The sequence below is a fragment of the Lithobates pipiens genome, unplaced genomic scaffold (genome assembly GCF_037356315.1).
Source record: "Lithobates pipiens isolate NorthernLeopardFrog02 unplaced genomic scaffold, aLitPip1_a1.2 Scaffold_18, whole genome shotgun sequence".
NCBI lineage: Eukaryota > Metazoa > Chordata > Amphibia > Anura > Ranidae > Lithobates > Lithobates pipiens.
Window position 1 is genome coordinate 277,312,201 of NW_027507758.1, and position 24,373 is coordinate 277,336,573.

The 24,373-nt window shown below is 41.7% G+C and overlaps 1 protein-coding gene across 1 annotated transcript in view; it reads right to left on the minus strand.

The window, feature by feature from the left end:
* Positions 1-24,373, minus strand: part of LOC143986704 (uncharacterized) — a 439,164-nt gene that overhangs the window by 187,967 nt on the left and 226,824 nt on the right. The window contains exon 3 of the mRNA XM_077485112.1: positions 1,755-1,860. Within this exon, the coding sequence (XP_077341238.1) occupies positions 1,755-1,860 (106 nt within the window). The remainder of the gene's footprint in view (positions 1-1,754; positions 1,861-24,373) is intronic.

The following is a 24,373-nucleotide window of genomic DNA, read 5'->3' on the forward strand; positions in this document are numbered from 1 at the left end:
TAGCAGAGGCCTGGCAGACAATATGAGTGAACTAGCGATACTGTTGTACGAGGAGGATTTGGATTTTGTGGGAATTTCAGAGATCTGGTTCAACAGCTCTCATGATTGGCTGGCAACCATTCAAGGGTATACCTTTTTTTGCAGGGATAGAGAGGGTACAAAAAGGGGGAGGGGTATGCCTATGTATCAAGACTAATGTGCAAGTGAATATGAGAGATTACATCACTGACTAGTGACTAGGGGAAATTGGAGAAGGCAAGGGAATAATATTACATTCCCCCACTTAATCACCTATGCTATCAGCCACACTGCAGTCCAAAATATTGGACCAAAAGGGGGCCTACATGTGCACTGGGGTCCAGAAAAAGCTGCAGAATCTTAGTCAAACAGTGATGTTGCTTACAGGCCACTAATAAACAGGAGAGGGACACATCAAGGGTCCCGGGGTCCCATGAAGTGGTACCCACTGCACAGACTGGGTTCAAGTCATGGCCCCACCAAGTATGCCAAAATCAGCGTCCGTCTCCAAGCCCTTGCCTTCTCCAATTTCCCTTTTTTTGTTTACCATCTATACACTCTTTCAAGAATATCTGGTTGGACGGGATTCGGATTAGCCCCTGCATCAGGATGTCTCTTCTGCATTTATTTTAAAATTGTTTTGGATGCTAAAATGTACCTATTTAGTGATTAGGATATATGGTGTTACCTGAAAAAACCCCCGATGAAGGAGAATACGACTCATCTCTGAAACGTCATTGGGTTTGGGTTACTCCATTACACCTATCCATGATTTTTTTGTGTATTGTTATGCATCCTTGATTATTTATATGTTTTTGTGATAATGTAATTATGTATTTCTTTGTATAATAATTTTTTTGATATATTTTCCTACGTATGTGAATATGGTAGTACCTATAATGTTCCACATCTAGGGGGTTTCTCCATTTTTCTATTTTTGTAAATGAACACATGCATTTTCTTGTGCATTAGGATATATTTGTTCAGTAGTAATAATATGCAACTAGCTGTTATGAGGAAGGTAAAATGACAATATTTCCTTTGTATACCATGATTAATGGTGCCCAATTAATTATGTGAGTGCCATCTGCAAGGTAAAGCTTTTAACTGTACACAAACATTAACAGTACTGTAAACTGTTATAAAAAGGTGCATGAAAGGAACGGCTGTGATGTCAGCAATCATTAAATGGCAGACATGTTATCTCAAATGTCTAATCTTTGGAAAATTTATTTTGGGATAACATTCTTTTTACCAACCTCACATGTAGTCTTGATAAGCACCTCAATTTATATAAGCATGCATTACTGCAAATAGGTACTACATGGACTTATTTTAACATTCTCAACATTGACCTTGACTATTTACCATACATGCAAAAAGGCACAAATTCTTGATAAAAAAATAAAGAAGCCAGAGTTCTCATACTACTCCACGCTTTACATCACCTACTGTATTAACCATAGTAATAAATAGTTAACAGGCTAAAGAATGTCAGTCCAATGGTTTTGCATTTGGTCCTTTCCAAGCATTGTGCATTTCTTCTCATTTAAGTGTTCCTGGTTAGTTCATTATTTATATTGAAAGAAGACAATGCAGGGCCAAAACCTAAGCACAATTGGCCACTTTTATAAACTTTAAAACAATAAAAAATAATCAAATTCATTAATTAATGGACAAAGTGATGTGTGGTATAGGAAGTTAAACCCATTGTGTTGATTATAATATAACCTCACCTTTCTGGTAAATCATACAGGCTTGGGGGGCTAGGTAATGCCGTTTGCATTGTTTCAATGCTTGTGATTTTTGATAACCGGGAAATTCTTTTTGATGAAAGGGTTCCTACATATATCATAAGAAAGAAAAATAAATGTATTAGTTTGTATAAAAAAAATAAAAATAAAATAAAGACAGGTGAATTAGTAAAGATTAAAACAAAACTGAACTCAGATTTGAATAATTATTAATTTAATAATGTGGTATATGAACGTATGAAGTATAATAGATTTGGAATTCTTGTGGTTTATGTTCAAGTACTCTGAATATTATGATAAATTACTCACCCGCTTAATAGGTATAAAACTTGCTCTGATACTCCACAAGAGCCTGTTTGATGTATTTTATTACTTTAGGCGAAAAGCTCTATCCCCCACTTATTTTCCCTTTTCCTTTCTTAGTCGCTTATTATTGTACAAACCTTTTATTGCCCATTCCAGATGTTGCTGAGGTTACATTTTCTTAGACCAAACAAAGGACATACATGATTATACTGGTTACCGAGCTGAATTAGCCAAAACTGTAAATTGCAACTTATTCAAAATGAACCTGCTGAAGCCATGGTTTTGTAAAGAAAAGACATTGGCTAGGTCTCTTTGCACATGTCAAGATATGTATACTGGCCTTCAATAGAAATGTATTGTGATACAAAAAAGAAAAAAAATTGGAATTCTTGTACAACTTGGAGGTGTTTAAATGCACTTTTGGATAAAAACAGAGCTTAACCTGCATAAAAAAAAAACAAAAAAAACAAACACACACACCACACACACACACACACGATCCTGATATATTAAAAAAGGTTAAATATCTGAGTTTTTATTATTATTTACTGGGTAAACGTACCTAAACTTTCTGGTGCATTGGCAATAATGAAAGGATTAATGCTTTTAACTGTATGTTGTTGATTTAATAGGCAAAGCGTAAATGCAGAATTGCTTTTTTTTAAATATTTTGCATGACTCATAAGATTGGATTTGCATAGTTATGTCATGAATTAAAGAGGAAGTAAACCCTGATGGGTTTTACTTCCTCTTCATTTCCCTGCAAATGTAAAGCATAATGGGCTACTATGCGGTGCATTTTGTCTGTATGGACATGTTTTCTGGCTTTACAGTGGCATATGCTACTGCAAAGACCACAGTAAAAAGTTTATCAGAAGTAGTTTGTAAGTACAGATTCCCAGAAGCTACGGAGTAACAGAGGAAATCATTTTATGGGAGAGTACTTTCAAGAATTTATGGAGGTTTTATTTTACACAGCCTGTCTACATTGTAGCAGAAAACGTAGAGTAAGAAACTAGAAACTATTGCCTGAATGTTTTCTTATATTTTATTAAGCCCCTAAAGGAATATTGGACTCTCTCCCTATAAGATTTGGTTTAGGAGTGTATTACTCACTTGCTTATATTTTTGACTCCGTAGCTGAAATCTTCTCTGATCTCACAGAGAATGTTGCTGATCTATTAAGGTTTTTGACAAACTAATTTATACGTTTTCTCCCCAATTCCAGATCCTAACAGTTTGGAAGGAGTTCAAAATAAAGCCAGGTGACTTGTGGATTGTTAAGAGACATTTATATAAAAGGAAATGTTTGGAGACAATACAGCATCTATTTCATGTGCATTTTTGCAAAACTTGAAGAAAAAGTCACCTGGATTCACACCAGACACTACAAAAAAGGACCAAATTAAAGCAAATTAAAGAATCTCTATGTTTGATTTCTTTTCCCCTTGGAATCACAGTTTAGGGTACTATTTGGTCTATTTAATCAAATGCTTTAATTGTAAGGGAGAATTTATATATATATATATATATATATATATATATATATATATATATATATATATGCTAAGCTATTATATTCTCCACAATAGAGTTTGCATCTTTTGCCAGGACTATCTCAACCCAAGTATGTGGAGATTCCAGGTTAAATGTGCTAGCAGGTATGGTTATTGAACAAAATATTGATCAAAAGAGAGGAGACTGTAAAGGAAATCTTTAAGTTCTGTATATAATCGTCTTCAATTTTTTACGTATTGCACACTATACTGTTTGAGCACAGGGCACCAATAATGTTTTAATTACAGGTTTGCATTCTTTCGAGTCCCGATTACAATTAGCCTGCCTATGTTAAACCCTTTGTTACTATAAAAGTAAATTGGAATAATAATAATAATAATAATATTGTGATACTTACGTAATCACATGTCATAAGATAGAAATGTTATTTGTAAAGATGCGGAGTGCATCTTTTGTGCGTTCCCTACTGCAATAGTTATTTATTATAACTATAGTTATCTATTAGCTGTAATGAATTGTGGGGTCTCGTGATATGGATAAAACTCGCTGGAAAAAAAAATAGCATGGGTTCCTCCCAAGTCAATTACCAGGCCCTTTGGGTCTGGTATGAATATTAAGTGGAAAAAATTGTGTGGGGTCCCCCTAAAATTTATACCAGGCCCTTATTCGAGCACACAACCTGGAAGGCTGCAGGAAAAGAGGGGAGATGAGAGAGCGACCACCCTCCTGAACCGTATCAGGCCACATGCCCTTAACATGGGGAGGGTGCTTTGGAGTAGCCCCCAAAGCATCTTGTCTCCATGTTGATGGGGACAAGGGCCTCATCCCCACAACCCTTGCCCAGTGGTTGTGGGGGTCTATGGGCGGGGGGCTTATCGGAATCTGGAAGCGCCCTTTAATAAGGGGACCCCCAGTCCTATCCTGTCTGCAATACTGTCCCTATACTCAACTCCTTCAGTGAGGGTATATACATCCAATATTCTCTCCGAGTCCTTTGATATAACTAACGGTACAAGACAGGGGTGCCCCCTGTCTCCCTCTATCTTTAACTTGCTTATTGAACCTTTGGCTGAGAGGATCAGGGCCCACCCGGACATTCAGGGATTTTCTTTCCAAGATAAACAACATAAAATAAATCTTTTTGCAGACGATATCATCTTATTCCTCACTTCCCCAGTAACATCTTTACGACATACCCAATCTCTATTGGATCAATTTAGTGACATCTCATATTATAAAGTTAATGATTCCAAATCTCTTATACTCCCTTTAGTTATTCCGCAGGAGCTTCATTCTAAATTGCAGACGCTCTCCCCATACTCATGGAAATCAGACAGCATTACTTACTTAGGACTTCAGATAACGGCAGACCCTAACAGATTAGCAGATATAAACTACTCCATGCTACTCCAAAAATTAACCTCCGAGACTAAGCGTATCGCTAAAACTGAATTGACCTGGTCGGGACGCCTAGCCTCTTTTAAAATGCTCCTGCTCCCGCAGATTCTATATGTATTTCGCACCCTCCCCATACCACTTAAAGTCACTCATCTTAAGTCGCTCAACACCCTTCTGCAGAGTTACATCTGGCGTGCACAAAAACCAAGGTGCTCTAAAACTCTAATTAAAAATAGGAGAGCGGGAGGTATGGGCCACATTGAGCTGCAGGATTACTTTAGGGCGAGCTTGCTCACTCAACTTAAGACTTGGTTGGATGTGCAGTCATCTTCTCCTTGGCATGATATTGAACACTACATGTCTGCGACCAAGGCCCTCCCTGCTCTTTTGTGGCTGGACCGCTGGAGGCCCTTCCCTCTACGACAATTACCTCTTACATTACAAGCCTCTCTTTGGGCATGGAGGAGTCTCCCGCGGGCTGGAGCACTGGAGTCGGGGGTGATAGCGGTCCCCCTGGAGATTGAGCTGCTCACTAAGGCGATTCCTAACCTCAATCTCCGAAGCTGGCAACTCAAGGGCATCACCCTAATATCTGACTTACTTGCTGAGGGAAGGATTAAAGATTTCAAGGTACTTCAAGCTGAATACGATCTTGGGCGGAGTGAGATCTATAAATTTGGTCAAATATCCCATTTCTTGCGTTCACTACCAGTGCACCATATATACCTGAACCAAGATGTTTGGAAATTCTATATGAGTAAAAATACAAAGGTAAGGGGTGTCTCTTTCTTCTATGGCCTCCTCCAGCACAAGAACGTGTTTATTAGATCCTCCCCATATTTGAAGTGGGAAGGAGACTTGGGGAAATCTTGTACACCAAAACAATGGCAATTAGCTGTTAACTCAATTTACACAGCCTCCAAATGCGTAAATCATTGGGAGTTATATCAAAAGATAGCCCTAAGATGGTATATCACGCCATACCGGCTGTCTAAATTTTCCGATGGGCGCTCTAATCTGTGCTGGAGGGGCTGTGGAGGTGTGGGCACCCTTAAACATACATTTTGGTCCTGCAGACACCTGACCAGCTTCTGGAATAGTGTATTTAGATTGATCTCCTCCATAACGGGTATCATATCATCCTCTGAGCCTGGACTGGGCCTACTTAACCTGGGAATAGAGCTCTTCCCTCCCCAATATCGTACGATTGTTACGCACATTTTACTAGCTGCCAGATCACTAATTGCTAAAAAATGGAAGTCTGCTGAAGTACCGAATCTCTCAGAAGTAATTGTTAAAACCAACTGTATATTTGAAACCCAATTGCTTCACAGGTCAATTAATGGTATGAAACGAGCTAGTGTGTGGAAAGCGTGGAAAGTTCAATTCCATTAATTAGCTTCAATGGTTGCAGCAGGTTATGTAATCCAGGTCCATCTCATTCTCTGGAAGCCCCTTCCCCTTATCCTCCCTTCCCTCCTTTCTCCTTTTCTGTCTCTCTCTCCCCCGTCTGTAGATTAGTTGCTTTCCTGTATTTCTTTCTCTCCTGGTAATTTATAGTATGATTTATTTCGACGGATACTACTTGACCCACTGTCTTTCCCCCTTTCTTCTTACTCCTCTTTCTTCTGAGTATCCCTCTAACTTAAGAGATGATTCGTTGTTGAAGACTATTTTGTTGTTATAGCATTTGATACAACACCTGGTAAAGAGTATTGATGTCAAACAAGTACTAGAGTGGATGCAAAAATTGTTTACCTTCTTTTTGTTTCTCACTATTGTATGGTCTAAATTGATGACCACATCTTGTATTATTGCATATGATCTCTCTATCCTTTTCTACAATGGAAAATGTATGTTCAATTTTTTTTTTGAAAAAACCCAATAAAAATATTTGGAAAAAAAATTAAAAATAAGGGGACCCCCAGATACCAGCCTCCCCCCATGTGAATTGATAACAGGTACATTGTACCCCTACCAGTTCACCAAAAATGTCTAGAAATAACTCACTTAAATCTGTACCAACAAGAGTCTACTAAACATCCCGGGTATGATAAAGTTTGAAACACAAAATCCTAAATTATAATATAATAAAATAACTATAAATAATTATAACAAATAATAATAATTAAAATGATTCAGTAATGTAATCAAAAAAACACAGAAATTTTCTCAGTTGCAGAATTGTCACTGTCATTACTTTTAGGGTTTGATGACAAATCACTATCGCTCAATTCTGCAAGTGATTCTAATTTACTATCGCTGTTTTCTAGCTGGTCTAAAAGCACTTTTGACGTAAATGGATATTTTTTGGTTGCTATGGACAATCTCCAGTTTCCTGGCAGAAAGAATAGTATTTATAATATAAAACTGCATGCAGGACAATGGACAAACCACTAAGGACAAAGGGGATGTGTAATTATTTGATACAGTACTGTAATCTGTAAGATTACAGTATACTGTATCTATACTGTGTCAATTTTTTAATTTGGCGCCAAACTCTGTCCCCGTTTGCTGCAATGCTCACAGAGAATGGGGCCCAGCACTGTGACAGATCAAGCAAGACATGGCAGCTCGCAGATCACAATGGGGAGACATCGCAGGATCCAGGGGACAAGGTAAGTAACCTCTACATGGATCCTGTGATGCGATCTCAAGTCTGGCTCGGGGTTACCACTTTTGGTACTGAAATCTCACCCCGAGCCAGACCCGGGAATACCTCCAAAGAGGTCAAGTGAAATGCAGGGTAAAAGAGGTTCCAGAGTTTTTATTGGGCAACGGATACGTTCCATACAATTTATCTGTGGGTGACGGTATAGCAGTTTTCTCCATGCCATAATGGATGTACATGTAAATAGAGAAGTTTCTCCTCCTAAGAGATTGCTAATAAGAGGTGGGGTAGGCTGTTGGAATGTGCAAATGCAGCTTCCAATTCTATCCATAGTATATCTAGTGGGTTTTGAAACCAGTGTCGGAGGGATACAAGTTGAGATGCATGGAAATAGTCCTTGATGTCTGTCTGTCAAAGCCTCCTACATGTCTGTTTAATAAGGTGGTAGTAGGCACAACAGGCCTTGTTATTCTTCTATAGGAAGCCTTTCAGAATGAATCTCATTGAAGATAGATAATGGGAGGTTATTGAAATTGGTAATGTACGGAATATATAGGATTTTTGGTAGGATTTGAATTAGAGTAGGTAGAATGTGGAAAAGCCTAGTAGCTAGGAGTTTCACAAACTTATGTCTGCGTTCAGAAGAGAGATTGGGCAAAATTTTCACTCTGTATTTGGGTCCTTCCCTGTCTTTGGAAGAGTGACTGTGTATGCCCTAACATTTCAGAGGGGAATGAAGCAGTATCGATTGCCTTGGTATATACTGGATGTTAAAAGGGGATGAGGTGGTCTTTGGATACTTGTTATTAAGTCCATCAGGGCCTGGTAATTTACCTAGTGGTAAGGATGTCTAATTTTGAAGATTGGGGTGTGTCTGTGTCACAGTTTAAATTATATAAGGATGCAAAATAATCAGCGAATGCATCTGCTATTGCCTGTGGGTTCACAAGTTTTAGTCTTAGTCATCTGGGCTTTCAGTCTATTTGCAAGGAGCCAGCCCACTCTATTTTTTTTTTTTTTTTCCTTTATGCATCAGTAGGCAGCGGGTCTATTATACTGATTTCCATCGCTGAGGTATGCTCGCCTCGGTTTATCCACCCGTTCATTATCTCACCCGCGTGAAATTTACCAAGACTGCCAACCATCATCTGCATATATTCTTTCGTGTTTTTTAATATATTTTTAATCCACAATTTACCTTTATTCTTATCCTTAATATATTAAATAGCCATGTAGCAACCTTTCAAAATATAAACCCTTACTTTCCTTATTCATAATCACCTCCCCACCCCTCCCCTCTCTCTCGTCCCTCATCCCCCCCCCCCCGAAACTTCCCTCATCCTCTTTCCTCCTTCCTCTCTCTCCTTCCCATCTTTCTAACCCTCCGACATTTCCAGATGTTTTACTGTCTTTTTAAACTCCAACCATCTTCCCCATATCTCGTAGAATATTTCTACCTGATCCTCCTCTCTAAGTATGGTTTCCTCGATCGATCTTATCCAATCAATCCTCTCTATCCACTCCTTAATTGAAGGAGGGTTAAGGGCTCCCCAAGGTTTTGGAATTAAACTTTTAGCTGCATTCAACATATGCGGTATCAATGTTTTTTTATAGTGCGCTATAGTTTTATCCGTGTCATGGAACAAGCACACCCACGGTTCCTTCCTGACTTGTTCTCCTGTTATCTGTTGTATGTTATCTATAATCTTTTCCCAGTACAGTTGAATCTTCGGACAGTCCCACCAAATATGTGCATAAGTCCCGGGGGTGCTAAACCCCCTCCAGCACAATGCTGAAGTCTCTGCTCTGATTTTCTGTGCTCTTTGCGGGGCTATATACCACCTTGCCATCAATTTATATGCCATTTCAACTGTCCTAGTATCTCCAGAGGTAGTACATACAGCTCTCAAAATCCTACCTCTATGATCCTCATCCCTCAGAGCTCCCAGTTCTTCCTCCCACTTCTTCAAGTAGGGTGGGTCCCCCACTTCCCCTTCTTCTCCCAGAATTACATATATTTTGGATATAGTCCATCTCCGGCACTCGGGGGAGAAGATAAATCTCTCCATAGGTCTCAACTCTCCCTCCCCCCGTAGTGGCTGAGGCAGCGCCCGTGCAAAGTGCTGTATTTGTACATATCTCCAGTTATCCAACGATCGAATTCCCCATTGTTGTCTTAATTCACTCAAAGTACGTAATCTATTTCCACACATCACATCTTTTAACTTTATGTCATCTTTCTTTGGCCACCTCGTGAAATATATGTGTTCTTCCTTCCCAGGTTTAAAGTAATTTGTCTCTAATAGAGAAATTAACGGTGAATTGAATTCCCAATGATATAGTTTTCCCAGCTCATCCCATATTTTAAAAAGGTTTAGTGTTAGTGGGTTTGTGCTTCTTGCAAGTTCCCTGTGCTCCCTAGGAACCCATATATTTTTCTCTAAATCAGCCATGCTTTGTGCTTCCTCGATATCCACCCATCCCTTACTCCCCCTATCGTGTAGCCAACCTGTGATTCGTGATATAATAATTGCCTGATAGTATCTCTTAAAATTTGGTGCCGCCAATCCCCCCTTTTCTTTGGTCCTTTCCAAAATAGCGTATGAAACTCTAGGATTCCTACGTCCCCATAAAAATTTAATTATCAGAGATCTTAATTTCACAAAAAATTCTTGTGGGATTTTTATTGGGACCATCTGGAAGACGTACATTAGCTTAGGCAGTATAAACATTTTTAGCGCATTTATCCTACCAATCATTGATAATGGTTTATATTTCATATGTCTTAAAAAATCCCTGATCTTATTAAGGGTCGGGACATAATTGGCCGCATATGCAGACGAAAGTGATGCTGTCAGCCTCACTCCCAGGTACCCTAACTCCCCCCTGAACCAAGGGAAAGGCAGTGACGCCTGAAGTACCTGTCGCTCCTTTTCCGTTACTGTAATATTGAAAATTTCAGTTTTAGATACGTTAATCTTGAAGTTTGTTAACTTTCCATGTCTATTCAGTTCCTTCATTAGATTCGGTATTGTAATCCTAGGATCTGACACATAAAACAACAAATCGTACGCATATGCGGCCACCTTATATTCCTCTTTTTCCACCCTAATCCCTCTTATATGCCCGTTTTTCCTAATTGCAGCCAGTAGGGGCTCGAGAGCTAGTACAAAGAGCGTCTGGGACAGGGGGCAACCCTGTCTCGTTCCATTATGCAGCTCTAAGGACGGAGACAAACTTCCATTTATTTCTATTTTTGCTGTTGGATGATGGTAAAAGGCCATGATTCACCTCGTCATTCTATCCTTTATTCCCAGATGTCTCAGGGTGTCCCTCATGAAGCCCCAGTCGACCCTGTCAAAGGCCTTCTCAGCATCTATTGACAACAGGACGACTGGGGCTCCCCTCCCTCCAGCTTCATGTATCAACAACAGATATTTAAGGCAGTTGTCCTTCCCTTCCCTCCATGTGACAAAGCCCACCTGATCGCTAGAGATCCAGTACGGCAGTAAAACTTTTAACCTTTCTGCTATACAACTTTTGCAAAGATCTTAATGTCGGTGTTCAGCAGAGATATTGGCCTGTAACTCTCTGGGGCCAAAGGATCTTTACTTTCCTTCAGTATCAAGGTGACATACGCCATCAAGGCCTCTTCCCTTAAATTTTCTCCCTCTGCCATTGCGTTCATATAGCCGCATAACCGAGGCACCAAGATCTTTGCAAACTTCCTGTAGTACATGATAGAATACCCATCCGGGCCCGGACTTTTCCCAGTTGGCATCTCCCTAACTGCCCTCAAAACTTCTTCTTGCGTTATTGGTGCCTCTAGGAGATCCAGTTCCTCCCCAGGAGGGCCTGCAAAGTCAAGTTCCTTGAGGTAACCCCTAGCTTCATCCTGATTTCTTCCCCTATCTTCTTGACCCACATTATACAGCCGACTATAGAAACTATGAAAGACTTTAGCTATTTCCGGGGTTGAGTGTCTAATTTCCCCACCCTCGTTTCTTTTCTTTTTCTCCATAAAAGTTTTTATTTTGCATAAAAGGAAAAAAAATACAGATTGCATTTCAGAGTGTGCCAGAGTTACAATCAAATAGGTAACAAATATCCCAAACATTGAGAACTATTTAGTAAGCAAGTTTCTAGGCATGTGATCTATTAAACATTCAGTACACCTCGACTGGACAAATCTCCTTACTCCAAGAACTCAGGATAAAAAAATGGGGATATAAGAGGAGGAAAGAGAAAACGCGGTGGGGCTTTGCCTGATTAGGGTCAAATTGGCCGACGTGCAGGCCCAAAGACTTTCTATAGGAGGAGTTGGAGGTGGAAGAGAGGTGGATAAGGAGCCTGGCCGGTGCAAATTCAATTTGCTGGTTTGTGACTTGAGAGGTAATTGCGTGGACCTGGGTCCAGAAGGCCTGGATTTTGGGGCATGACCCTCGTTTCTGATTTTAGCTATAAAGGAGGCCATTTTTTTTTTCTTTACTACCCTCGCCATCCATTTCCCACATTTATTTCCCTCTTGGTATCTCTTTTTGTCTACTATGTGGAAAGCCCGTTTCCTTTCCTGCTCCATCAATTCTCTCAGTTCTTCTCTTTTATTTCTCAGCTCCAGCCTCTCTGGGATCCCCTTAGGTCTTGTTTGTTGCTCTAACTCTTGTATTTCCTTCCGTAGATCCCCCATTTTCTTTCCTTTTTCTTTCTTTTTCCCAGTCCCAATGCTTATCAAGATACCTCTTTTATAGGCGTTATGGGCCTCCCATATAATACCTCTGGGGATACCTGGTGTCTCATTCCTACAAAAAAATTCCTCTAATTCCTTCTCTATTTTCTTTTCTACCTCTAAATCTCGGATCAGGGAGTCATTGATCTTCCACATCCCACCTTTGAAGCACTCTGTAGTTATTTCTATCTGCATTATAACAGGGGCATGATCTGAGAGCGTCCATCTCTCCTACCCCTCAGGCAGGCTGGAAATCCCCAAAGTGTAAAGTGTAAGCGCTAAGCATATGTGACTGCAAAAGTCAATGAAGATGACTCAAAATAGTGAAACTTAAAAAACCTAATATAATGTGTACATATAACTATAACCTATTAGTGAAACACGACCCCAAATCTGAGGATAACAACTCCAAAAAAAACAAAGAATAAAATAAATGAATATATAGGCAATAAAGTCCATATATTGATAAAGATAAACGTGCAGATGTGAATCCCAGCGAACTTAGGTGACAAGAGTCCCACTTTACTGTGACCATAGACTATTCCACCGCAGTGTAGCTCCCACCACCTTAAGAAGCGCAGGCTTACCAGATGGAAATGACCCGAGTAGACTTATATCTAAGGGGTCAACAATGGCTTATGATTCCAACTACTGCAGCACTGGATTCAGCATTCCATCATTAAATGGGTCCCAAGGCAAGTAGTTCATTCAATGTGGCGGACTGCATGTAATCACCGTTTTTAGAGAGACAGCTCCGGCATCAATTCAGACCTCTTTCAAGCGATCGATGGTACACAGCTTTTGAGAGCCAATCACGACAGTTCATCCGAAATTATCATAAGTATGTAGCCCAGGCAGTTCTACTGCATCCCACAGGCTCCTCGCATGATCCAGGTAGTTGGGAAAGGTTCTGGTGTGATGTTGTGCTGAATAGCTGTACATTCAGGAAAACCAGGAAGTAGTCAGCTCCATGCTGGCCAGCTTGAACCGGAAGAGGAAATGACGTCACACTGGCTGGAAATCCCCACTGATATGGTATATTCAACCCCCTCATTTGTTCTATCAAAGGCTTCAGGAGTCTTCTCCTTGTTAAGGTCTCGCTGGCCAAATCTGAGAATATCTGCAATTCCATCTCTTTGAACCTAATCTTTTCCATTTTACGTGTCTTTTGCAGGACCTTGGCTTTTTCCTCATAGTAATGGAATCTCACTATTACGTCCCTTGGGTTTTCATTCGCCTGAGATTGATATCTTATGATCCTATGCACTCTGTCCAGTTTCAATATTTCCTCCTCCTCTCTCCAAGATATAATTAAACAGGTCCTTCATTATTTTACTCGGGTCTTCATTCCTGACTGTCTCTGAGATTCCTCTTATCCTTAGATTCTTCCTTCTACCTCTGTTTTCCTGGTCTTCTATTTTATATAGTGCCGCACTATTTATTTTTTGGATAGATTCCATTTGAGCCTTTATTTCCCTGAGTTTTTTATCATATATGTTCATTCTTTCTTCCAACTCTTCTACGCGACCTAAGACCTGTTCTATATCTGAGCGGATTGCAGCTATATCAATTTTCAGTGACGCCACCATTCTGGATAAAGCTTCTATAAATATTTCTCTTATTTGTTCCACATTTCCTTGGGGCACCTCTATCCTGGGTCCATCATTCATTCCGGGGGATGTCCCTCCCTTAGTCCTCTGGTCTCCCTTTTTTTTTTTCTTTATCGTGCTCTTGAGGGCTCTCTCCCCCTGTTCTGATACGTGTGGCGGTCTTGCTACTGGTTTTTTCTCCTCCAATCCCTTCAGTTATTACTTTGGGCTTACTACTGCCCACCCTTATATTGGCTGTCTGAGTGGGAGAGCCTTGCCCATCCTCCGACACACTTGTCTCCCCTGTCATGTATCACTGAATACCCCCCGGGCTCACCGATGGGGGTCCGTTTTTTTTACTTGCCTTACCCCTCATTTCCTGGGCCTTCTTCTTCAGGAATCCAATGTCCAACCCCTCCTGCTACTTCTTTGGTGATCGGCGGGTAAACGTAAGGAACCCTGCTTTTACTCCCCCGTATCTTAATTTACATAGGTCCGATTTTTTAACCCCCAAGTACCCGTCAAGTTAGATCCCGATTTACCCTGGAGTTTTAAACTGGGACCCTCGTCCCTTTTTATTCCTCCTTATCCACTCAATGCCAAATACTACAGAGCTTTATGGGGATACTCAGGAGATTAATTTACCAGCAGTTTTGATCACAACCCTCTCAAGGATACCCTTAGATACTGCAAAACTTACTGAGACATTTAAATCATCAGCCATTCCATGCATCTGATATGTTAAATACATTTGGCATACGCCATCATTGTTCTACTCAGTTCCATTCATAATATCATATACCTCCCTGAGTCTGTTGCGGCAAGAGAGGGGGAGTTCACATAAACACTCCTTTGGTAAATTTCTGCTATTAGGTTGTCCTTATTCTTTTGATCTTTAACAAATCCACCACTCTCATTCAAAACAGCACTCCGGATACCCAGTATGCCAAACTTATGGGGTTTATCAAAGACATCAAATCACATTACCATTTCCAGCCGTCCGTCCAGGGGGGTGTCTTCTGCTGCATGTCACATTCAAAACAGCACTCCGGATACCCAGTATGCCAAACTTATGGGGTTTATCAAAGACAAAATCACATTACCATTTCCAGCCGTCCGTCCAGGGGGTGTCTTCTGCTGCATGTCCCACACTTCTGTTTTGTGTGTCCGCCTAGCGCCCTCTCCGGTTGTCCACTCGAGGGGGGGAGAGAAAAGGGGGGGGAGAGAGAGGGGCACACTCCACTTCAGGCTGCGAGCTCACCACCCGGCGGGTCCGCTGGCCCCCTTGCTGCATGCGGGAGAGGGAGCTCAGACAGCGTGTGTGACGCTGCCTCTCATCTCCGATGGATCCGCTGGCCCCATTGCTGCATGCGTGAGAGGGCGCTCAGACAGCGTGTGCAACGCTGCCTCTCATCTCTTCCGGGTCTCCGTCCTAGGCAGGTGAACGCGCGCTGGGAGAGAGGCACAGCGGGCCCGCGTTCACTACATGCAAACGGCTCCTCCCATCCCCCAGCCCACTCTATTATTAAATGCATAGTAGTTCAGTTTAAAGTGGCACAGGTATTTGTCATAATGTTCGTACAACAATCTACTTAAGCTATTCTTAAATGTGACAGAGTGGCTGCCATAGCAGGAGGTGTAGAGGATTTGTTCTGGTTATCGAAGGCGTGGATTTTGGCTACAAGAGCATCAACTTTGGCTGTAAACTTTTTTGACCCTGGAGCCCAGCTGAATCAATAGACCTTTCACATATGCCTTATGGGAATCCCATAAAGTGAATGGATTAGTGTCAGGAAGGCTGTTCTAAAAGAAATCCTTGAGCTCTTTGGTATTTTTTATGTGATTCAGGATTCTGAATTATAGTATTGTTGCAGCGCCATACAAAACACAAGGGGGCAAGTGTTTGTCTCCACTAATGACATAAAAGTAGTGGGTTGGTCTGACCATGTAATGTCTGATATGGTGGATACAGACACCTTCTGTAGTAATAGTTTGTCGACAAGAAACATGTCAATGAGTTCACGTCAAAAGCACAACTGTTACAAATTGAGAGAATACCTAAAATGCTTTGGTTGGGGAGATTGTATTCTTTTGTGGGTATGCAAGGACATTTTTTTATTTTGCTCCAGGAACTGTTAGCTCTCAGTGCAGAGGCTCCAGGTGAAAAACAAGGTAACTATGCAACTAAGCAATAACTACTGTTTAAAGTGGTTGTAAAGTCACATGTTAAATTACTTTTGTCATCTATGTTTTTGGTTCAGGTTTTGTGCAGTGTGTGCGTTGTTTATTATAATCCTGAATACCCTCTTTGTGCTGCTGTGTGGTCATGTATTCTCCCTCCGCTCTACTTCCTGATCTAAGGCAGTACAGTGGGAGGGTCTGAGATTCCCTTCTGACGTATGCAAGCTAGCAGAGGGAGGATACATGAGCACACAGTGGTGCTGTGCAAAGAAGCCATTTATAATAATTAAAAAAAAAAAACAATAAAACACACACACTGTATTTAACATGGATCTAAAACAGAGGGGAAAGTAAAAGATGCCATTTACAACCACAGGGGAATGGTTTTACGCATGCCAGGAGGGGAGGGGCATAGAGGAGATCAGCTCACAACAGACAGGGAAAGGGAGAGAAGCAGAGATGCTGAACACACATCAGGCTGACAGAGGGATGTAAACGGACAGAGCTATCATGGATCAGCAGCCATGATTAGCATGGTCAGTTCACATAGGGGAACACAGGAACAGGCAAGATGAACCAAGTATTGTAGAACATGGAATGGGACAAATGACACTAAAAAAAGCACTATGCTATATATTCTGCTTTAAAGGGACAGGAGCATTTTTATTAATTTTTAGGGTTACAGCCACTTAAGTATAAGTTCCCCTTTGGTAGCATGTCACACCCAAATTTAGAGTGCATCAGGCAACATACTCACTCTCCCCATGACAGCATGTGGGGGTCTCTCTGCCCATACCCACTATCACGTTTAAAAACAGTGTGCCTCTGTGGCTAGAACACCGTAGGAATCTGTAAATGAAGCAACTACAAAACCCGATTACAGCGTGGCAGGTGGCTTGTTATTATTGAACTGGAAGGGTGCTGATGAGCATAGTTTTTTTTCACACTTCATCCAGATTTCTAACAGAAAGCTAGTACAAAAGGTATGGGCAAGAAAACGCTGCAGGCTCCTGGGAAAAAAATAAAGTTACCTGCAAACATGTGCATTTTTTTTTCTAAAGGTGAAATTAGCCTTTAAAGAAGGACTAAGATTAGGTATCATTTTCTGCAGATCCCTGTGCCAAAAATAAGCAGTGCTCGGCTCCCAATGGTGAAACCTACAAAACAGATTTTTTTTTTTTTTAATCAGAATTGTTCCTAGTTTTGTCAAGTTAGATTTGTAGGAGTCTTAATGAAAATTAAATCAAATTACTACTAAGAAGAATTGTTTCCTTTAAACGCCTAATTATATTTGTTTTTAACCAGCTGATGACAATATAAATTAGCATTTTTACAGTCTGCATGAGCAAATAGTTTACTCTTCTATAATTATTTTCGAGGGTGTTAAATGAGGATACAACTGACACTTTTTCTTGCTGTATCTATGTATCGCTGAATAATATTTTTAATTGTTCTAAATTACTATAAAAAAGAATAATTTTATCATAACTAGAGTTGAGAAAACAGTTTGAGCCAAGCAAAAGTTCAAAACGAACATAATTTGTTCACCCGTTTGGGGGAAGACCCAAATTTACAGCCCGCTCGCTGGGATGTTCACCCACCGAGCACTCCACAATGCACTGCGCTCGCTACAGTGCATTCTGGGGCCCTAATTGGGTGAAACCTTGGACCTGACCACTGGTCAGGTGCAAGGCTTTGCCCAATCAGTGCACGGAGGGCAGTCAGAGCCATGATTGGACAAAGTCATGATGATTTTGCCCAATCATTACTCAGTGCACATAGTCCCTTTCCACAGGAACCTTTTGCAGTGTGTTGTTGGAGTGAAGATAAAGAAGGGCTCTGTTTCCTACTAGTGAGTCAGTGTGTTATTGTTATACATTAGTGTGTTATTATGATTCTTAATGTAGCGTGTCAGTGTAATGTTAGTTTAGTCTGAGTATAGTGCGAGTATGGTCTAGTCAGTGTAGTGTGAGTATAGCATGGGTATATTGTTTAAGGCTGGGTTCACACTATTGAGAATTGGGTGAAAAATTTCCCCAGATCCTAGTCGCATAACAGGAGAGTGTGATCAGGTCTCAATGGAGTCAGATCACACATCTCCGGGGCAGCCATGGAGTACACTGCAAGAGTCCTGTGCATCTTTGCTTCAGTTTCAGGTCCAAATTCAACCAAAAATGTGGACCCGAAAACTGAACAGGGACGCACTGGATCCCTTTCTGCGAGCATGCCACATCCAGTATGAACCCAGCCTAAAGGCGGTATTACATAACGTTTAGTGCTGTATTCAGTGCTGTATAACTCCCTTTTTTTCCTGTGCCTGCTTTTTTTTTTTTTTAATGGTCAGTCGCAGTTTTTCTGGCTGCAATGCTACTGTTCCTCTATTTTCTTTTTAGTTTTTACATTTGTCAGCAGCAGTCTTCAATATAAAGTGCACGAAACAACACTTTTCCTTGAAGTGCATCCAATTACACATTTCCCTGTATATATTACATTTGGGTAATAAGTCCTTCTATCATGTCTGGGAGGCCAACCAGGAGAGGCAGAGGTTCCTATGTCACTATAAGGAGGCCAGCAGCGTATGTGTCCACAGGCAAAGGTGGATGTGGTCCGTCCTGAGGCAGGGCAGGTTTTTCTCTGTTTAGTGATGTTGCCTATACTATTTAGCCACAACATGCAGAGGAGGCGATTGACTGGCTTACTAAACCATTCTCCATCATCCAAGATGAGACTAGTGTGCAGTGCACCGCACCTGCTAGCAGGGCCGCTGATAGGCCAGTACAACTGGCCCTGTTGTACCGGGCCTGGCCAGCAGGGGGGCCCAGGCAAGCTGAGCAGATAAATAATTAGTATAAAAGAAATCCTCCAGCCATGGCTGATCAGAGTCCATCTGAATCAACTACCAACCAAATAGCCCCCACCACCCCCCGGTTATTTTTAAGTTTTTTGTTTTTTGGTGCAGATAGCTATCCGCAGACTAGGTGGCGGCAGGGGATGGACTATTTCCTCTATTTCGGATGTGAAAGAATGCCTCCTCATGGGTGGCACTGTCTGCAGCAGAATATGGCATTGGTGGCATGGGTGGCACTGTCTGCAGGTAGCACATTCGTTATGGCCCATAAGACATGTGCTGCCTGCAGACAGTGCCACCCATGCCGCCAATGCCATATTGTGCTGCAGACAGTGCCACCCATGACGCTAATGTCATAACGCATGTGCTGCCTTCAGAGACAGTGCCACCCGTGCTGCCAATGCCGTAATGTGCTACAGACAGTGTCACCCATGCCGCCAATGCCATAATGTGCTACAGACAGTGCCGCCAATGCCGTAATGTGCTGCAGACAGTGCCACCCATGCCGGCAATGCCGTAATGTGCGGCAGACAGTGCCACCCATGCCTATCACTTGTAGACAAACCTGCATTTGTTTCAAGGTGAGGTCTGGGGAGGGGCCAGGGGCAGGGCGGGGCTGAAGGAGGGACCAGGGGCGAGGCCAGGGTGGAGCTGAAGGGGGCCCCGTCAGGTAAGCTGTACGGGGCCCCATGATTTCTATCAGCGGCCCTGCCTGCCAGAGTGACTTATTCTGCCTTCTTGTCCACAGCTACTCCTGCCATAGCCCCAGCATCATGCATGGAGGAGTCAGTTGAATTATTTGAAGACAGCATCAGCCACTTGCTTCTTGACGATGTACCGGCATTACTTGATTCTGATGTTGGTTTTGAGGTTGATGAAGGGAGTAATATGAGCCTACAAAGAGGGGAGAACACTGATGAGCAACAAATTGGCAGTCACATTCCCCCAGCCACAGCCTATTGCCAAGTTGGCTCTAGTGATGAGGAGGAAGGGGATGATGTCACTGACAACTTGGGTGCCAGATAGAACAGAGGAGAAAAGAGTGGGGGAGGCACAACCCCAATGAGGCAGGATGTCTGGAACAAAAGAGAGCAAGATAATAAAGAAAAAACTGTGCTAAATATATATATATCACTAATAAAGTCGAGCAGTGATTCTCCCGTGTAGCACACTCACAGTAGTAAATAAAAAGAAAAGGGATTGCGCTAAATAATAAAAAAATATGAAGAAGTTAAAAACATAGTCTAAGCCCTTGTACACACGGTCGGACATTCTGCCAACCAAATCCATCGGATTTTGTCCGACGGATTGTGTCCGAAACTGTTGCATACACATGGTCGGACCCAGTTGTCAGATTTTGCGGTTGCCAAGAACGTGGTGACGTAAGCCGTGTACGGCGGGACTAGAAAAGGGAAGTTCAGCACCACGTCCGGCATCCTTTGGGCTCCTTCTGCTGATCTCATGTTTGTAGAAGTTTGGGGAGAGACGATTCGCGCTTTTCACATTAGCGATTCAGATCGCTACTGCTCTTCGGTTTCTGCTTGTCTTTGTGTATCTGATAATCAGTGCGTGCAGTCATTAAGTATTTGTTTCTCATTGTGGACTATATCTTGGTATAGTACGCTTTGAAAGGCATTTATTGTCTGCTTGCTTCTGCTATTCAGGTCGTTCTTTCAGGCCTTGCTGTTTATCGGTGCTTTCTGGTGTCCGTTCTGACGACTCGACCGTTTTCAAACCATGTTTCGTCTACGTACTCGTCGTAGAGTTTGTGCTGTGCAGGGGCTTCGTGTTGGGGTTCTTACTTTGACACAAGCCCAGTCCATGAACAGGGAGGGGAGGCGTTTGTGGACCAAGAATTGGTTGCGCCAGCGTGAACAGTTCTCGCACATGCCTTTACTCCATGAGATCCGCAAGAATAATCCTGATCATTTCAGGAATCATCTCCAGATGACGGACCCCGTTTTTCACCGTCTGCTGGCTTTGCTGACCCTTTATATCAGCAGGCAGGATACTTACATGCGGCAAGCCATCACTCCGGAGCAGAGGCTCATCATCATGTTGCGCTACTTGGCGACAGGGAGAAGCCTTCAGGACCTCAAGTTCTCTACAGGCATCTCCCCCCAGGCCCTGGGGATCATTATTCCAGAGACCTGTTCTGCCATCATTCAGGTCCCGCAGAAGGCATATATGAAGCCAAGTTTTATCCTTAAACATCACATTCTATGTATTTCATGATTGCTAATGTCTTGCATTTCTTTCCTCATTCCCTAATTACCATCATTGCAATATGCTCCAATTCATATGCTCTGCCCCTTTGTCCTCATGCATATTTGCCTCACTAACTTCCCCACCATGCTCTTCTTGGCCCATAAAACTATAGTCTAGTCACTTAATGTTTTTTGTTAGCTCCATAGTATTGCTTTCCCCTAAACACCCCCTAAAATGTCTACAAATGTGATGTGTGTGCTTCAATTCATGCAAAGTGACCTTTTTAAATTTTTGGGGTTGTGCCAAACTCATTAGGAACCCCCCTCCCCCAACTGCTAGCTCAGCTGATAGCAATCCTCTATCTGATGACTTGACCAAACTCAATACACACTATACCTACCTTTTTGATGGTCACATTTATGGACAAATTCACCAAAGCATGTAGTGTAAGGGCCTGCCTCAAAACTTTCAAATGCAATTTTTTTTTAACACATTAATTTTCTTGATATGTAATAGCAGAATGTCAAAATGTGCTTCCATTTTGTTTTCATTTTGTTATTATGACACTTCTTACCTGTCCCGTGGGCTGCCAATAGTGTAAGTAAGGAGGGGCTTCACAAAGTATCACACATTATTTAGGCATTCAGCTCTCAATCAAGTGGAGAGGGTTACCTGTCCTAAACATCCCCCCTCAATTTTTAGCAAGGGCCCATCATATGGGGGGATGGGGGGGTGATGACTCTCATAAGGGGATCTTATACTTTAGGCTTTAAATACTCAGTTCCCAAAATGTTATACTAATTTAGACCAAAAATGTGGGTGTCTAATCTGCTTTCAATGTTGATTTGTCAAATTACTAATTTTTGTTCTTGTTTCACTACAGTGTCCTTCAACGCCACAGGAATGGCAGACTTTTTTTGTTGTGCCTTTTTCACCAACAGTGCAAACTCAAGTTCAGAGCGAGATGAGGGGACAGTCTCTTCTTCAGATAATCTAATGACGTTGTGGGTCTGCTACACACACACCTTTTTGTAACTAATGTATGTAGTGCATTACTGACCATAATCGTGCTCATTTTCAGCACCATGGCAGGAAAATGGCATGATTGTCCAAATTTACACATCACTGTGGGTGCTTTTTACTAAAGGCACATCCACTATGCACTACAAGTGCACTGCAAAAGTACATCTGAAACTGCACTTGGAGTGCAAAGTGGAGTTGCCTTTAGTGAATCACACTCCCTCTCAGCACAAACTAAAATTTGACTACAAATACATTTTATGCGCAATGAAAAAGGAAGCCAAACATTGTTGATAATTAAACTTTTTAATACAAGCACATTCACATGTGCGTTTCGAGAAGGTTTTTACAACAAACCAAGAAATTGTGTGTATCCAAAACGGAGTTTATTCAGAATTTTGTTTCCTTGTTGTTTTTGTGTAAACGGGCATGTATTAAACCGTAAAATACTGAACACAGGAACTTACAAAGTTCAACTTTGAAAAGTGAAGACAATATCAGACCTGAGTATGTACAAACTGGGCTGATATTGCCTTCATCACATGGGGTGTCACCCCTGAAAAAAACAAATTTGGATGATGCACACAGTGTGTCAACATGTGCTATCTCCCATCATGGGGGATCAATGTACATGCTTTGGGGCTGCAACCCCTTCATCTCAGACACTTTCCACAAAACATGTACATTGATCCCCCATGATGGAAGATAGCGCATGTTTACACACTGTGCATCTTCCAAATTTGGAATTTCGATAAATACAACATTTTGTTTTTAAAATAGCAAAAATAAAACCCTATCTAGTTTTTGTTGTTTCACACTCTCCCCAAAACATCAATGATGTTCTTCATTTTATTTTTTACATCATTGATGTTTTGTTGGATAATTTCCAAATCACGATTGCACCCCATTATCTCCCTGATCAAGATCTGGGCACTTTCACTGGTAAAACGGGAATCTTCGTCCACATCACCTACAAAACAAAGCAAAAAAACACACCATGTAATAAAAATATGGTGATATACATTGCTGAGCTTACCGGAAGCTGTGTTCTCCGACACTCACCTGTTGTGGTGACAATTTGCCCAACCTCCACGATCTCTCCTTCCTCCTCCTCCTCCTGCTCCTGCTCCTCTGTTTGTGCTTTTGGAAGTTGGCCTTCTTTGGGAGGGGTGTGGTCCCTGGTGTCCTCATACTTGCAGAGTCTTCTCTCCCCTATGAGAATGTAAACAAAGAATAATTAGCACACAGAGGGCAGAAATAGGAATCTGAAACATTGCTTGGAAGTGTTGTACAATTGTGTTTTTGGGCCGAGTTACAAGGTGAGAACATTATTGGGTACACTTTGTTAAGCTGGAATACTTCCCTGCAGAACAATGTTTCTTACGAACGAATGAAACCATGAACTTGAAAGTGGCCATTTTAAAATGCACAACATGAAATCAAAGCACATGGAGCATGTATGCAAGCAAGAATAATCATATGAACACACGACAACTACTTACTTTTTTCAAGAACACGCTTGATCCTTCTGTACTGCTCGTGCTCCCTCAGTTTCAGGTCTGACCAGTGTTTTCTCAGTTGATCCTTGGATCGGCGTACCCCAAAATTCTTCTGAAGACTCTTCACAACTTTAGTCATGATCTTGGCCTTTCTGATATTTGGGTTTGGGTAAGGGCCATACTTCCCATCATAGTCGGTCCTGTTCAATATGTCGACCATCTCCAACATCTCTCCAAAAGACATATTTGAGGCCTTAAATCTTGTCTTCCTGGATCGGGACGTTTCAGGCTCCGGGCTTTCCTCACCCTCCTCCTCGTTAGTGGAACTATTATTAGTGCGCACCTGCGCTCTCTCTGCCATGTGCTCTCCCCACTGCGCCGGAAGCGAAGGAGCGGGGAATAGTCTAGAAAGAACGTCAGGGGCGGGCGGAGTTTCACACATGTGCACTGTATATAAAACGCAACACGCGTGTATCATCCGTACGATCTGGGAAGAGAAACGTGCAAACGAAGGTAACATTTTTAACTTGGTGCTTCACTAGACTAGACTGCTTCTATATAGGCCGATGTTGGGACAAGATTAGGAGGGTTTTTAATGGCATTATTAGTATTTGAGGGTTCGTCTTGTGTTGTGTCTTGCAGACAATATGGATCCATTCCAAAATGAAAATTTTATGAGGCTATTCCTAGAACTCTA